Genomic DNA, 18,281 nt, shown 5'->3' with positions numbered 1-18,281 from the left:
AAACCCTTATTGATAAGTGCTTGTTTGATAAGAATGCGAATTGTTCTTTCCTTATGATGAGCATTACTCTCATCAAGTTTTAGCAATAATACTTGTGCATTTGTGATACTTTCATGCATATAGGGTTGTGAAGCCGAATGTTAAAGAAAGAAGCTAATGTAGATCATGAACATACTAGTTAGAGGAAATCTTGAGAAGGGTCAAAGCGAAGACATAAGTCGGGTTCAAGATGCGAGAATGTGTGATAACAAGATTTCCACCAATGAGGCCGGTTATTGAAAAAAGCTAAGCGATCTATGACGTGAACATGTGCCCGTTGATGTTACCTTGATGAAAACATAGATTCGGGAGTGTTTTGGGCCGATTGTAGCAAACACTGTAGTAAATTATTGTAGCAAGTATTGTTCACAACCGAATGAAAAAGAGAATTACAGAGAATCCACACATGCCTGTGGAAATTATCCATGCTCGTGAGGAAATTCCACAGGCCCATGGGCTGGCCCGAACCCAGCCCAAAAAATACAGGGCCTGGGTTTAGAAAGTTGGCCCAAAAAACTGGGTTGGGCTCAAATGTTTGGCCCGATTGAATTTCGGAGCTGGGTTTGGGTCAGATGAATTTTAACCCGACCCGACCCGGCCCGACCCGAATAAATAAATAATATATATAATACATTATTTATAATATATATATATATATATAAAATAGTAATAGGCTTGAGTAGGCAACTTTTTAGCCTTTGATTTTTAGATTTTTTTAATATAAAAAAATATTGGAATCTGTGCATGCAAGCTTTTCATCTAATTGTGTCTTTGTTTTTCGTTTGAGGGGCTCAGGGGGATGACATATGACATTCAAATAATGAAAAAAAGTGTTTGTTTTTTTATTTCTACTTCCATTATCAAGCTTCTCTCCTCCATCAAGCTTTTTCTCCTCTTGCTTTTAACCAACCGCCATGCTCTTTTCATTTTTTGCAGTCATCCATTTTCATATCCGGTGAAGATTTGGCCATCTAGGTAATATATTCTTAGACTTTTTTTTTCTTCTTTTGATGTGTAGTGTGTATTAGTATTTTGCCTCTTTTTAATCAAGTCACTTTTTATATGAATGTGCAGGCATTCTTCTTTTTTTTGGAATCTTGAATTCACACTTCATGAGCTTTCTCTAGGTTCCATGATCAAGCTTTTCTCCTACTTTAAGCAATCATTGTGCTCATTTGATTTTTCACTTCATCCATTTCATCTCAAGGTAAGGTCTAACCATCCAAGTAATAAATTCACTCTTATACTTCAGCTTTTAGATTTTTATTTATAAATTAATTTTTTTATTACACCACATGAATTTTTTTCTATTGATAATTTTGTTTGTTAATATTCAATAGATATGGAAAGTCAATCAAGTACACCAATTAATCTTGGTGATGAAAATGTTGAGCCTGAATCAAAGCGTGGTAGATCGGATGTGTGGGAGCATTTTGACAAATTACCACCAATTGATGCAAATTCACAAAGAGCTCAATGCAAATATTGTAAGAAGGCATATTCTTGCAAAAGCACAGGAGGAACATCGCATTTGAGGAGGCACTTGACTAAATGTCCGAAACGTGTTTGTCGTGACATTAGACAATACACAATTTCTCATCAAACAACAACCAGCGGTACGTCATTCTCAAATTATAAAATTGATGTTGAGATCATTCGTAGAGAAATTGCTATGATGATTGCTATTGATGAACAACCTTTCATAATGGTTGAGAATATTGGATTTAGGCGTGTGATAGCAGCTGCATGTCCTGAATTTAAAATGATGAGTAGAAAAACAATCAAAAGAGATATTATGTTGCTATATAAGCGGGAAAGACAGAATTTGAAAGACATATTGATTGAGTGCCCTAGTAGAATATGCTTAACATCAGACACTTGGAAATCTATCACTGAAGATCACTATATTTGTGTTACGGCGCATTTTATTGATCATGAATGGTTGTTGCATAAGAGGCTTATCCATTTTAAACTCATTCCACCTCCGTATGACAGCTTTTCTATTGAAGATGAAATTAATACCTGTGTTGCTCAATGGAACATTCAACATAAACTATTTAGTATCACTTTGGATAATCTGAGTACAAACGACTGTGTTGTTTCATTGCTTAAGAGTCGTCTTAACCAGCGGGGTTTTCTTCCTTGTGATGGTGAATTCTTTCATATACGATGTTGTGCTCATATATTAAATTTGGTTGTGCAATCAGCATTTAATCTTATTATGTTGACCATTGGCAAGTTGCGTCTTGGTGTAAAATATGTGAAGCAATCCACTCATAGAAGAAAGAAATTTTATGATATTGCAAAGAAGTTAAATTTGGACATTAGAAAAAAATTATGCCTTGATTGTCCAACCAGATGGAACTCTATCTATGACATGCTTGTTGTGCCACTTCATTACAAAGCTGCTTTCTTATATTTGGGTGAAAGAGACAGTAATTTTATATATAGCTTAACCCGATCAAGAGTGGAATGATGTTGCTCGTTTTTGTGCAATTTTTTTGAAGTCTTTCCATGAGGTGACTTGATGTATTTTTCCGGTGTCAAATATCCTACTTCTAATTTATATTTTTAAAGGTGTGTGGCAAATTCATCGTAAATTGCTAAATGTGGTTAATGAACCAGAAAGCTTCTTGACACCTATGGTTAAAGAAATGCAGAGGAAGTTTGACAAATATTGGTCTGAATATAGCTTGATTTTATCTTGTGCTGTGATTTTGGATCCTCGCTATAAAGTTAAATTTGTTGAATTTTGTTATACTAAAGTGTATGGGATGGAATCTAGAGAATACACTTCGAATGTGGTTGCTACTCTTTATAAATGTTTTGAAGCTTACAAAAAAGATCGAGCATCTTCTTCACAGTATACTATGAGTTCCAAAAGCAATTTGACTATTAATGATGATGATTATGATGAAATGCAAGAGTTAGATGCATTTGAAGGTCATGTTAGTAGAGTTCAAATGCAAAAATCAGAGTTGGATCTTTATTTGGAAGAACCATGTTTGGATCGAAATGTGGAGTTGGATGTTTTGGATTTTTGGAAGTCTTGTTCAATGAGATTCCCAGACCTCTCAAGCATGGCTCGTGATATTTTAACTATTCCAATATCCACTGTTGCCTCAGAGAGCACATTTAGCACAAGCCGACGAGTGATTAGTCCTTATCGAGCTTCACTACAGTCAAAGACAATACAAGCTATAATGTGTCTTCGAGATTGGTTGCGAGCATCCTTTGAACCAAGTAAGTTCATTATGTTTTAAGAAGTTATGTTAGTATGTTTTAACTAAATATTTTAAAATATTGAATTATGGTTGTAATTAATAATTTAAAGGAAAATCTGATGGGGTGGTTGGTGTTGAAGAAAATGATTTATCTTCAAGTTCAGATTCTATGGATGACTTTTCAACATAGGTATTTTTCTTTAAATATTTTTAAATTTTTAGGCTACTTTTTTTATATATGTTTATATTAACATTTTTGTTTAATGGTGTTTTGCATAGGTTATTATCTTCTTTAATCTATTTGATGGGGATCAAGAATTAATTCTTTGGTGATTTTTAATTATGTAATATTTGCTTCTTATGGGACAATTGTTGAACTATTGTACTACTTATGTAATATTTGCTTCTTATGAAACTCTTGTAGAACCATTGTACTACTTATGTAATATTCTACTACTTATGAAACTCTTTTTGAATCATTGTACTACTTATGTAATATTTGCTACTTATGAAACTCATGTTGAACCCTTGTACTACTTATTAATATTTGTTTTTTATGAATGGTATATTTGTACTTGATGTAATATTTGTTTTTTATGAATGGTATATTTGTACTTGATGTAATATTTGTTGATAATATTACTACTTATTTATATAGAATTTATTTGAACCATTTATAATACTTGTGTTGTATTTTTTTTAATTGTTTGAAAAAATTTTAGGGGTTGTAGTAGTAGTTTTATTTAGTTATTTCAATTATTTCATAAAAACATTATTTATTTTTTGGGTTGGGTTGGGCTGGGCCTGGGCCTAATGACAATCAAATGGGTCGGGTTTGGACCAAGACAATTTGGCCCGAACATGGCCCGGCCCGGCCCAGCCCGAATATATGGGCTGTATTTTTGAGTCTAGCCCAGCCCAGACCCGACCCAGCCCGGCCCATGTCCACCCCTATGTGGCAAATCCACAGGGGCGTGTGGATGCCCGATTCTAGCCCTATTTATGTCTGTCACGCCCCAGCCCAACAAGCCGGGTCCACTGATAGATCGGCCGCATCCAATGGGACTAGGCCCCAATGAGTGCAAGGCCTCAGATTTGACCTGGTCAGAGTCAGCCCTAATAAGCAAAACAGAAACAATAATATCGACTACAGATAGAATCACATAAATATGGATAATACAGATATGGACTATGACAGTCCTACAGGGTACAAAAGTAGCTTACATGCCAAAATACATAAACATGATACAAGTCTCACTCTTACAGAATAAAATAGCATACAAGGTTCTCAACCTCGAAGAGCAGGTACTGACAAGTCACCACTACAAAAGAAGAGCCAGAATAACCCACTAAACCTAAGCTTGATCTTTTCCTGTGGAAGGAAAAAATTCACAGAGTACATGAGCCACAAGGGCCCAGTAGGATCGCAGAAAATAACATAACATTATAGATATAACAGAATAATTAAAAACTCAGACAGATACAGAAATAATCAGAAAAATGCAGAAAACACGCTGAAAAATAGACATGTACATCGCCCTGACTGATAATAGAAATAAACAGCACGAAGCTGGATAATCGACTATGAAGTCGGAACAGAACATAATATCAATGGCCGGAGCTGGATCTTCGACCGCAGTCGGAACGGACACGCATGTCCGGTAGCGCTACTATAGAAAACATGTGCACATGGGTAGGACTTGCTCCTCCTAGCTAGGTGAGCCAGGAATGGAGATGAACCAAAATAACATAAATACAGAATACAAATTGAGAAAATACTGGATAAATCACTTGGCAAAAATAATTAATTGAAATAATTAAACATATAATAAATACTAAGTAATAAATAAGATATGAATACATGTTGCGAGAAAAATATAATTAAATAAATAAATAGCCACACACAAAAAAAATACAGAATTATACGGTGCGAGAGCCTACCTGGCTCCGAGCTACACTGATGGGTTCACCAAGTCCCACGCACTAAGATTCTCTACCGAAATCTAAACCAACAAAACAAGCTAACTTAGATTTGCAAGACTTGGGCTGGGTTTTAACTTACAATTAACGGGATAATTTCAAGAGGATGAACACGAAATAAAATAATAATAATATTTTCTAAATAACCAATCACAGAACCCACAATGTTAACTTAATAACTCCAACTAATACAAAAGCAGAACAAGCATTCTAAAACCAACTTTACCAATCCAGCACAACTTCAAAATAAAAATGAATAAATGGTACATACTAGCAATTAAATGTTTTCAAGAGCATTAAAGAGTTAAGCTCATAAAAATTTAGCTATGCATATAAAATTCTCTCGGAAAAGCTTTGTAAGAAACACCAACACAAATAACATTCCAAGACTAATAATCAACATTAACACGTGTTTCAAAATATATAAATCTATAATTCTAACATACACCACAAGCATTTAAATAAACTCTATTATAAGGCAATACTAAAAATAAACTAAACATTAGCATGAACACCAAGAAGGGGATGAATTCTTAGAAAAGAATTTCTAAAACCTGTAATGCATGCATACACACACACACACACACACACACACATATATATATATATAACAACAAACCATCATGCATGACCAAATATTTATAAATATCAACTAAATTATATCATGGCTGCATACTCACAATATCAAGTTTACAAACATGTAAACCTATATCCAAATAATTTGAATCATGAATGTTAGTTTATAGGTCCAATCTTACAAGATTCACATACAAATATCATAATTAAACTAAAGGTATCCTTTGCTAGTTGCATACTTGCAAGGATGAATAAACATGAATGAAAAGTAAATTAACATTCCAATAATAAACTCAATACTAACTGCAAAACACTTCAACAGAACAAGGCATAGGAATAATCAAGAATTAGGAAGTAAATAGGGATTTAAGCATCCATTAACAACCACAAACTAAAAGGAAAGGAAGCTTAAGAAGTGCTGAAATTCAGTTAGGAATTACTATAAACCCTTAATGTGCAAGTTCAATAATTCCCAGTATTTCAAAGAGAGAAAGCATTAAAACATGGTTTCGAAAATCAGAATTTCAAGCATCCGAAACTGACAACATTCAGAGGAGACAGACACTAAGATAAACCAACTCAAGACACTAAACAAACAATACAATAAAAGGCTCCAAACAAACATGAATCATGGCGTGTCTCCAGCAAAACTCAACAACAAGCAAGAGCCTAATAAACCAACAACAACATGATCACCTACATCTACACTTGCCGAAGATTTACCGGAGAAGGTTGCTTTCAGTCATCAGAACTCTCAACAATAAGTCTAGGTTGAGGAAGGAAAATGAAGAGAAGAATAAAGTTTTGAAGAGAAAAGCTTGCCTCACCAATAATTCACCTCCAATCATGCCAACCCAATCATGATTAACTTTAATCAGATCCATGAAATCCAATAATAAAGCCAAGCATGTGGTGCAAGCATGTTGGCCAGTCAAAGATTCAACCAACTAGTTAAAGTTTTCTGGTCAAAGCTGCAACAAAAATTGCCAAACATTACAATTTAAGCCACGATTTAGGCCCGATTTTAGCATTCTTTTCTCCATTCTTTCCCAAACTTTAGATGGGACTGTGACTAGGGTTTTGAGAGGTATTGGTAGGGTTTTTAGAGATGTTTTTTGGCATTGACATCACGCTCCACTTGGTAGAAAGTTATTGGGATTGCTTTCATTGGCACCGATCCGGCGTGGTGTGTCCTAGGCCGGACAAGGGGACCTTTGGAGGAGACGAGGCTTCTCCAAAAGACCATCATCATGACTATCGCCACGCTATGATTAGTGTTTCGAATGAAAAAAGAGACATTACTATAAAATAAAATAGGATTAGTGTTTCAATTAAAAAATAGTAAACATTTCAAAAATAAAACATATGATTAGTATTTTGATTAAAAAATACAAGACATTTCTAGGTGAAAGCATGGGATTCATTCCCTTGATATCGGAAATACACCATGCTATGGCCTTCTTATGTACTTGTAACAATTCCACCAATTTTTCCATTTGATATGCGTCGAGTGTGGATGAAATAATGATAGGCATCTAGGGATTTCCATCCACAAAAACATATTCTAAGTGTGTACGTAACTGCTTGAACTCCTTCTCTAAAGGGGAAGGCACTTTTGGTTCTGAATCTACAATACCCATATCTCCTTTATTAGTATCTGTGGTTGTTGCAAAGATATCCTTCTCAAACTTGTGAATATGGATGAGATCCTCATCCACGGGCCTAAAATCTTGATTTCTTCAGTTTGTGTGTCCATGGTGACATCCACTGAGACTGATGTCGTATGACTCACACCCATCTCTTCTTCTTGGTTCTCTTGGTGTTAATCCATCCATGCACTCACAAATTGACTCCATTGTGTTGTTTTCTCTCAAAAATCCTCCAAACCCTGCTCATCGATGGAAGAATTAGTACTCCCTTGAGGTAATTAAGTGTACCTAGGTAACTTCTCAAAGTGGCCAACAGTACATCCATGATGGCAAAGCTGTGTTTGAAAGATTCCCAGATAACCTACAGTTGTCCCCACACTAGTTAAAAACATCAGTGTAAGCTCAAAATAAGTAGAAGAGTGAAAACAAAAATAAACCTAAAAAGATTGATTAAAAAGAAAAAGAGAAAATGGATATTCACAAATATGAACAATATAAACAAACTAGATCATTAGATTCTAAATTTTCCTAAAAGTTGCCAGTCCCCGGCAATGGAACCAATAACTTGATGAACTCTCCGCAAGTGTGCGGGTCAAACACAAGTAATACAGTGGTACCCTGCTAGGCAGTAAGGTTGTTGAGCCTCATAGACTGGACTTAATGTACTAATTCTTCTTCTAATCTCTAGTCAAGCAAGAATAGGATTTGGTTTAAAATTGTAAAGTAAAATACGAAATAAAGAAAAGATGGAGATGACAGTTAGATTAGGATAGAGAGTTTCAACAATAAGAGAGCAATGCCCCGAGATATCCCTGTGAGCTATAACATGCTAGCTGACTTCTCATGCCAACCAGGTACATTCTATGGTTCTTGGGTGTGCTCAGAAGTAATGCTGCATCTATGGTTCTCAAATGCACCAAGTTTTACTAGGATAACTATGGTTTCATACACAATGAGTTTGAAATCACACAACGTAACTACTTATATGGCAATCCACACACCGAGTTTTACCTAAGCAAATATGCAAATTAAACACATCAAGTTATGCAAACAAAAGATTAAACACAAGAAACCAAAAGAACTCCATAGAACATTAGAAGAGAGCATTCAAAGCATTCAAAGAATTCAAAGCATCATAGTTCAACATCTTGGAGCACCGTAGACGGTTAGCCCCTCATGGATGTGTACAACATGGAAAAAGCAAATAAAGATCTAAAGAAAGAAGACATGAGTCCTTCTTCTCAAGAAACTCTTCCTAGTTAAGTTCCGTATGCTAGCCCCGCTTCCCTCGTGTTTCCAACTCGTCCTTGATCTCCTTAGATAGTTGGTAAAGCTTGATCATTGGCCTCATTAAATTCCTCCCAGTGTAGAAGAGAAATCTCTGAACAAAGATGAGATGAAACCCTAGAAATCTAGAGTTAAATGGCTAATTTCGGGCTCGACACGGTCTTGCTTGGACCATGCTCTTGCTAAGAATTCTAAGTGAAACGGTTAATTGCTAGACTGGGATAATTAGTGGGAGGAGTGCGGTCATGATCCGCCTGTGCTCTGCCTTTGCACAATCGTGCTAGGAGCCTCTAGAGCATGCTTCCCTTGTTTTGTAGAAGATGCCTCCAGACTGAGATTTTCAAGGGGAGGGACAAGGTCATGCTTAGATCGTGCTTCTCCTGAGAGCACCCACATGCTTGAATTGTTTGCTTGGTCATCTCCAGGCTGAAATATTCAGGGGGGACAGAACACGATCGTGATCTACCTGTGTCAATCGTGAGCACTTAGCATAATCTTCATTCTTTCGCTCGTTTATTCCCTGATTTCACCCCAAATTGGTTTGAGCTCCACATTACTGCGCAAGGAGCAAATATACCTAGAATAGCATCTCGTATAGATAAAATTGTGCTAAAAGATAAGAAAATGAATGGATTGAGGGTACATAGGCATGATATGAAATGCAATCATCATTTTGATTCAAAAATAGCAGACATTTCAAAAAAAATATAGGATTATGATTTTGATTGTAAAATAGGAGGCATTCCTAAAAAAACATTCGATTACCCGTTTGACTAAAAAAATACAAGACATTCCAAAAAAAGAAAAACATCGGATTACGGTTTTGATTAAAAAAATTAGTAGAAATTACGAAAAAGAAAAAGATAGAATTAGGGTTTAGATTTAAAAAAATGAGACATTTTTGATAAGAAAAGAAAGGTTTATGTTTTTTTGATTAAAGAGCTAAAAAAAATAGGACACATTGTCATGCCCCGTCCCGTGGGTCGCACATATGACATGCCGCCACGACAACCCATGTGAGGTCAAACACCTGCCTCAACCCTAGATTGCCGTAAGGCTATCCTATTCACTATACAATATTCTATAACAACAAGAAATAATTTAACAATGAGGACATACAACAATATTACAACACAAGAACAACATTGTAACACAAGATAAAAAACATGGATAATCACAACACAGAAAGCCATAATCATAAGGATAACATCTCCCAAACACTGGGTATAGCTCTCATACATCACATAGCCCTGACAAACACAATTACAAATATCCAAGAGAAATAAAACCAAATATAAAGGAATAACATCCTAGTGGACCCCTCTAATACATGCCAAAATGTTTTAAGTATCATACACAGCTTAAGAAAATCACAAAATAAACTCTACCAAGCACTTCACGCTTTCACTTCGTTGTGGTGCTATCACCTGGGAGGGAAATGAAGAGGAGATGAGTAACTAAGTTACTCAGTGAGGGGCCAAACATGGGACTACATCTCATACATGATTGAATAAAAATAAAATGCCAAAATATGCTTCGATTCTCAAAATATTTAAAATACTTTAAATAGCAAGTATAACATAAGAAATGAATGATAAACACCTTCTACATCATCACAAAATCCATACAAGTATGAAATGAAAATTCATACATTTCTTTAATAACTCATAGCTCAAAACGTTTAGAAATAAATAAATCAACAATTTAGAATAATCAATAGTATCACAACTAGCCTCGAAAACCGTCGATTCGCTAACCGTGGCCTCGGTTAGGTCAGGAGCCACCAAGATGCGCATATGTAGGCATTGGCCATTGGGGAACTCATGTAGTGACTACAGGCACCCAACCTTTCACAGCGTTTAGGCTCTCTACGCACCCCCGAAAGGATAAAACCTTATTTGAGTACTCCACGCCACCCCAATAAGGTCAGCCCATGGAAACTCTAACCCTTACTGCAGTAGGTATCAGGACTCCCCATGTCACCATCAAAACATTTAAATAACAATCTAGCCCGTAGGCTCAATATATACATCAATATCATAGCATAAGTCTAATAAAAAAATCACAAGTTTTCATGTGAGCAACTTTCACTCCAAGAGTGAATGACTTGATTATAACATCTTCTTTGAAACCATTTAATCATGGACATCATACAAGTGTAATCTTTGAAAATATACTTTGAATATAGCATCATCACAAGGAAATTCATTTTTTCGTTCATACATGTCTTTTTGGTCATTATAAGAAGAATATCAAGCCTCTTGAAATACATAACTTCAAAACATGTATTTCAAAGCATAGGGTTTCCAAACCACAAATAATATGTATAATATTTACCAACAATCATGAAATAAGCCAAGTCATAAATCATCAAGATTTCTTGATCCCATGGAAAACATTTCAATTGTTTTAACAACAAGAAGTTTATCATTCAACGGTAAACAATTTAAGCATTAGAAAGCATGCATGATTTATAGCCCATGATTTAGTAAATCCAACTCACAAACTTGGCGAGATAAAACACCCCGGTGTTACTTCTCCACCGGCTCTTTCCCCTTGATTGAATTCTCACCGCCTAGAAGCATTTGAACAACCAAACAAACAATGAAACCTCATCAATGACTTGATCAATTGAAATGAAGAACAATGCTCAAAATGGGAAAATGAGTGCTCCTAGGGCTTCCTAAACACTCTAGCAAGGAGATCTAACAAGAATAAAACTCTCAGAACCCTCAAAACTAACAAGAAGATCAAAAGAATTCAAACTTGGTTTGCTGCTACAGTACCCCTAATTTAGAACTTGAATGATCTTTCTCAAATCTCAATGGATTCAAGGTTATCCAACTTCAATCTTCTTCTATTCTTTAAATCCAAACAAAACCCATGATTATCCATCAATAACTTTAAAGAAAATCCAAATAAGAGAAAGTGAGAAGAAGAAGATCAAATAAAAACACATCCTTACCTCAAAAGCTTCTCTAAAGCCTAAGGAAAAGCACTTCTCAAGAGAGGAAGAAGAGATCTTCGAGTTTCTTTTTTTATTCAAGGCAAGGGATGATGGGTTTGAGAAGTGGGGATGAAGGTTCTAGAGGAGGATGAAAGTGGAAGAGAAAAGGTCTCAAGGAAAGCTGTAAAAAGAATGAGAGAAAGATGAGAAAAAGGGCTTTTAAACCCTAAATTTATGCCCATACCGACCGCCATATGGCTCCATATGGCCCGTATGAACTAGTTCAAAGTTTCTAGAAATTTCATACCAGGGTCTACCTAGCTCGTTTGGACCCCGATATGCCCATTCACCTTATACTAAAATGGCTCTAAACGATTGAATTGGTGTCTGATTGACCACATTTTTGTTTCTAATGACTTGGGACACTCTTAAGCAGACTTCCACATGAAAATTACTCAAGAAACCACATTGAAACATGAGTAAAATGAAAAATATACATATATATTTATGAAAAAAAGTAGAATTACCACATAATAGAATCCTTAAAGAAATTTCAACCCCAAAAATTTTTACATACCTCTAGTTTCAAATAAAAAGGGGATAGTTACTCTTCCTTACTTGTTTTTGGTTCCCAAGTTACCTCTTCTACAACATCATTCATCCAAAGCATTTTTTTACCATAGGTATGTTCTTTCTCAGAAGAGTTTTTCACTTGGTGATCCAAAAATCTTCATTGGTTGCACTTCTGACAATGCCCCTTGCGTATGTTACGCAAGTGCAAGGGTTTATCAAAGTAATAAAATCCCAGGTGAGTGGGTATCATATCCACAGGGAGTAGAGAGTAAAAATACTTAAATTATTTCTTAACTAAGCGAAATATGAATAGTGATTTCTGTGAGAAGAAGTAATGCAAACAAAAGTAATAGAGATAAGATAGAGAGCACAAGTAAAGGAGAGGTAAGGCAATCAATATCAATGGGGTACTCGGATACTGGTCCGCCTACGACAATCGTTTCAAATGCAAAAACCCTCTATTATGCTTCCTAACTAATGCATTAATGAGTCGTGGTGATCCTATAATACATGGTCCCAAATCTAAGATCAACCATGCCTAACCTTATACATGTCCCTAGAACAATGAGTTCTAGGGATTCCAAGTGATAAATCCCCTTCCTATATGTAGACCTAACCCTTGGTCCAGGTGGAAGGTTCCTAACCACAATTAAGCCCTAAATGATTTTACTATGACCGCAAAGAACTCGAGGAATTGGAGGTAGAATTAATCACGCCGGAGGGGAATGGTGACGCTCCGCTACCTCTCGACTCACCCTCTCAACCATCTCTAATCCAGCTTCGTCTAACTTTCGTGGTGTGTCACTCACTCACAAGGGTTACCAACGAGAACTCTTAACCCTAGTGTCACTCTAAGGGAGTATTCATACAATCAATGCATTCAAGATTGGAACTTAATAAAAACATCAATTAATGAAAGCATAATAACAAGGTTCAATGAAACGGATACATCCCAGGGTTCATAATCCAAGTACCCACTATGGGGTTTAGCTCTCCATGGAGCTAATTACAATCAATGAAATCGAATGTAAAAATAATGGATCCATAGAAAATCTCCTCGATAGTCGTAACGATAGTCTTGTGGATAGTCCTCTACTTATCTAAAGGTCCCGTTGTCCGGCTTAGGATACACCTCACCGGATTGGTGCCGATGAAAGCTCTCCCACTAACCTTCTTCCAAATGGAGCGTGATGTCAGAGCCATAAAACCTCTCCCAATCCCTAGCCAATACCTCTCAAAACCCTAGCCGCAGCCCTCTCTCAAGTTTGGGAAAAGATGGAGAAAAGAATGATGAAATCGTGGCTGAAATCGGCTTTTAAAGGGATGGAATCGGGAATCGACACGCCCTTGTGAATATTTCACATTGGCCGTGTTGAATTAACACACGAGCATGTGGAATTTCCACACGCCCATGTGGCTTCTCTGAATGACTCCTTCTCGGTCGGCTGTGAACAATACCTCCTACAATATTTTACTACAGTGTTGCTATAGTGGCCTGCTACAATACCGGTCCGAAACACTCCCGAAACCATGCTTTCATTGAGGTAACGTAAACGGGCACACGTTTATGTCGTAGATCGCTTTGCTTCTTCAATAACGGACATGTTGGTTGAGATCTTGCTATACATGCATAAGCCGGAATGATTGAATGTGATTGCCCTTGTGCCCCTCCAATTCGTTGTGCTAACTTGACTACGAGGAGGTTGGCACACATTCCCGCATTTCGAGCCCGACTTATGTCTTCACGTTTGAACCTTCTCAAGATTTCCTTCAAATGGTGCATTTACTTTCCACATTGGCTTCTTTCTCTAATACTCGGCTCACAACCCTATCTACATGAAAGTAACATAAACACACATATTAGAGTTAAAACTCGATAAAAGTAATGCTCATCATAAGGAAAGAACACTTCGTCTTCTTATCACACAAGCACTTAACAAACTCCCCCACACTTAAGCTTTTTCTTGTCATCAAGCTAAAATTAAAACATTGTAGGCATAGATAAAGGAAATATTGGAAGTGCTTGGCCTTGGGTTCACCAAAGCATACAAAGGGAACATTCTACAAGTAAAGAAAATTTCAACACTAAATACGAAAAAATCAATGCTCTAGCTAAAAACTTGAATAAAAAAGGACAACAAACCCGAAATCGTGTAAGTGTGTGAACTCACTCAAGCCAACCCAAAGTATACTCCTGAAACTTCTATGTATAAGAGACTTATTTATCAACAAATGGTAACAAAAATTCAAAAAGGGTAGTAGCTTCTCACATACTCTAAGGTAGCCCCTTCCAAAGCGGCCGCTAAGATGGCTTTCACACTTTCGAGGTGGTAGCTCTTTCTACTGGGGTGGTAGCTTTCACACATCCCATGAGATAGCTCTTTCTCATTAGGGCATAACTAGTATCCAACTTATGAGAGTAGCTTCATACATTATAGGTGGTAGCTATTTCCACCCAACAAGCACAATTAAACAACAAAACTATTTTGATCTTTCTTTTTATTTTCCCCTTTTTTTCAGCAAAATAACATAAGAAACAAAACTAAAACTAGTCCCTTTAACATCAAACTTGACTTTCAAAAGGAGTTTAAAGAGTCAGTAGTGCACAAGTGTTAATCGTGTAAAAATTTCTAAAAAGTCAAGCAAGAACTAGAGCATGAGAACATTCAATGTTTTAAAAAAAATCTCCTATGCTCAAGAATACAATCATTGCAACTAAGGTGAACCGCTATTGGCTATGTGAGCATGTATAACAATCAAGACTAATATGAAAGAGATGTGTGCACTATGAAACTCCCCCCACACTTAAGTTGTACATTGTCCCTAATGTACACATGCAAACTCACTCATGATGTATATAAATCAAGAATAAATGAGGGAGAAACAATCAAAATAATACTCCCCTGACTCCTAGTGTTGTATCTGATGGAGCTAATTCGTTGGGAGTGGTGTTCCAACGGGTTGTGAAACACACCCGGCCAAGTGCCGAAGCACCTTGGCCGTATCTATGACAAGTTCTAAATTCCCATGATGACAATACCATCTGCACGCATACACGAGGGGGTTCAGTGAAGCTCAATAAAATAAAAACAACTCGAGTAAATAAAAGACAGAGAAATGAATAAAACTCGAGACAACAAAACAAAAATAAAACTCACAAGAAAATTCTTTTCTGAGTATACAAGTCCAAAATGAAATGTAAAAAGTAAAGAAATGAAAAGCGAAATCAAGTGTCGGTGTCGTCAAGTCTCTACTACGTTGTTGATGCTGGTGGTAGACCAAATGGTGCCGGTGGATCCGGTGAGAATGATGCAGGAAGTGCCTGAGAGGTGCGGGATGTCAGCACAAACAGTGAGGCAACGTCTCTCTGGAGGATCTGCTGTAGAACATCGAAACGTTCCATGAACTCTGTCAACTCTGTGGCCTGCGTCACACGAATCTCTGCTATCTCTACTCGTGCCTCTGCAATCTCAGTCCGTACCACCCCTACAGCACTCTCGAGCCTCTCAAAATGTTCATGGGCTCGAGATGGTGAAAATATGCGTACTGGGGTGGGTCCTCTGTCGCAGGAGGTGCGTTGGTCTCCATCGACATCGGTTGAGGCTTGGATGCAGGCTGAGAAGCCGAGGCATCCTCTCCCTCAACCACAGCTATCTCCATAGGAGCAATAATCGGAGCATATACTCCCTTACTCGAACTCTCCATACCATCCCCCATCAACCTCAATGTCTCCATGCCCAAGGGAGCAGGTATAGTCACCATCTCGGCCCCTTTGACCGCGTTGAGTAAACCCATAATGACCACTAGTCTCGTGATATAGGGGCCTAAAAAAATCACTCCAAGTCATGCATGCTGCCTCTTATGCAAAAATATAACGACACGACCGAATATGCTGTAAAACACAAGTGTACGTACGTCAAAGTAATAATACCCAAGTGAGATGGCGATCGAATCCACGTGAAATAGTGCTTAGAACCACCAAGATTTCTATTTAACTAGAATGAAAAATATGTTGATAGTGATGTCAAAACAAACTCAATGCAAATGAAAATAAGAAAAGATAAAGGAGGCACAAGTAAAAGATAGGGGAGGCAATCGACGATAAATGGGGTACTCGGATATTGATCTGCCTAGGACAATTGTTTCAAGTGCAAAAACCTTTTATTATGCTTCCCAACTAATGCATTAATGAGTCGTGGAGATCCTTTAATACATGGTCCTAAATCTAAGGTCAACCATGCAATGAGTTCTAGGGATTCCAAGTGATAAATCCTCTTTCTATATGTAGATCTAACCCTTTGGACCAGGCGGAAGGTCCCTAACCACAATTAAGCCCTAAATGATGAAATCACTTCAACGATTCACTCCATTGCACTCGCAACTAAGCCCCAGCAGAAGGTCATCCCTTAGCCCATTAACTCTACTATGACCGCAAAGAACTCGAGGAATTAGAGGTAGAATAAATCACACCGGAGGGGAAAGCGGACGCTCCGCTACCTCTCGACTCACTCTCTAAACCCTCTCCAATCTAGCTTTGTCTAACTCTCGTGGTGTGCCACTCACGCACAAGGGTTAGCAACAAGAACTCTCAACCCTAATGTCACTCTAAGGCAATATTCATACAATCAAAGCATTCAAGATTAGAACTCAACAAAAACATCTATTAATGAAAGCATAATATAACAAGGTTTAATGAAACAAATACATCCTAGGATTCACAAATATCTAAGTACCCACTAGGGGTTTAGCTCTCCATGAAGCAAAATACAATAGATAAGGAAATCAAAAGCAAAGAGATGCAATCCATGAATGAAAATCCCCTTGTGTTCATGTCGAAGGTCTTGCGGATTGGCCATGTCTTCTTCAAAGCTCCCTTCGTCAAACCTAGGACACACCTTGCCGGATAGGTGCCAACGAAAGCTCCCCCAATAGCTCTCTTCTAAAGGAAATGCGGTATCGAAGGCTCGCCAAACTTCTCCTAAGCCTTGCCAAAGTTTCTCCAAACCCTAGATAGGGGAAAAGATGGAGAAAACAGGGCTGAATCGCGGGTTTTAACGGGCTGGAATCGGGCATCCACATGGCCATGTGGAATTTCCACACGGGCATATGGAATTTCCACACGCCCGTGTGGATTCTCTGAATTTTTGATGTCTCATGGGCTATGAATAGTACCTTCTACAAGAAATTGATTCAGTTGATTTGCTACATTTATTTGCTACAGTATTCTACCAAAAAACACTCCCGAATCCACTTTTCATTAAGTCAACATAAACGGGCACATGTTTATGCCGTAGATTGCGTTCCTTCTTCAATAAATAGGTTTAATGGTGAAGATCTTGTTATCAATGCACAAGACAGGATACGCAAATGTATCTGCCATTGTGCCCCTCCAAATTATTGTAATTGCTTGAATACATGGAGGTTGGCACACATTTACGTATCTTTGAGCCCAACTTGTGTCTTCGCGTTTGTTCCTTCCAAGATTCATCAAATCATTCATTCGCGATCTACTTTTGGCTTCTTTTCTTAAAATATATCTTCACAACCCTGCATGTACAAAAGAACACAAATACACATGTATTAGCCCTTAAACTTGATAAAGTAATGCTTATTGTAAAGAAAGAACACTTCATCTTCTTAACACACAAGCACTTATCATATACTCTGCCAGGATATGCCCTAAATGTATCGGGTTGCACCGCACCATAGAGTACAAATATAAAAGCTCCTATCGGCTAAGCACACTAGTACTATCACCTCACCCGCTCAACGACCTACTCGTAACGAGCATGAATGTATCCGTAATCTCAAGTGAGAGGCAAGTGGCCTTCGAAACCCCAAACCTCATACTCGCCCTCTATCCACATAACACCGTACGCATGCTACGTAGTCAAACTCCCGTGATAATCTATGGGCACTGCTCATACTCCCCTGTCTCTAGTATAAGCTACATCATATAACTCCATCACGATTGCAAACTAAGTCATGCTCAAGCTATGATTCTAT

General features: G+C 37.4%; 1 protein-coding gene across 1 annotated transcript; it reads left to right on the top strand.

Annotated features, from left to right (window-relative positions):
• Positions 1-1,130: 1,130 nt before the first annotated feature.
• Positions 1,131-3,178, top strand: LOC120251892 (zinc finger BED domain-containing protein RICESLEEPER 3-like). The gene is made up of 4 exons (XM_039260542.1): positions 1,131-1,246; positions 1,380-2,273; positions 2,665-3,061; positions 3,166-3,178. The coding sequence occupies exons 2-4, from the start codon at positions 1,382-1,384 to the stop codon at positions 3,176-3,178; spliced, it is 1,302 nt and encodes a 433-aa protein (XP_039116476.1). The 5' UTR covers positions 1,131-1,246; positions 1,380-1,381.
• The last annotated feature ends 15,103 nt before the right edge of the window (positions 3,179-18,281 follow it).

Source organism: Dioscorea cayenensis, chromosome 20 (assembly GCF_009730915.1).
Source record: "Dioscorea cayenensis subsp. rotundata cultivar TDr96_F1 chromosome 20, TDr96_F1_v2_PseudoChromosome.rev07_lg8_w22 25.fasta, whole genome shotgun sequence".
NCBI classification, from domain to species: Eukaryota; Viridiplantae; Streptophyta; class Magnoliopsida; order Dioscoreales; family Dioscoreaceae; genus Dioscorea; species Dioscorea cayenensis.
Note: the sequence above shows the minus strand (reverse complement) of the source record. Positions and strands in the feature narration are given on the sequence as shown.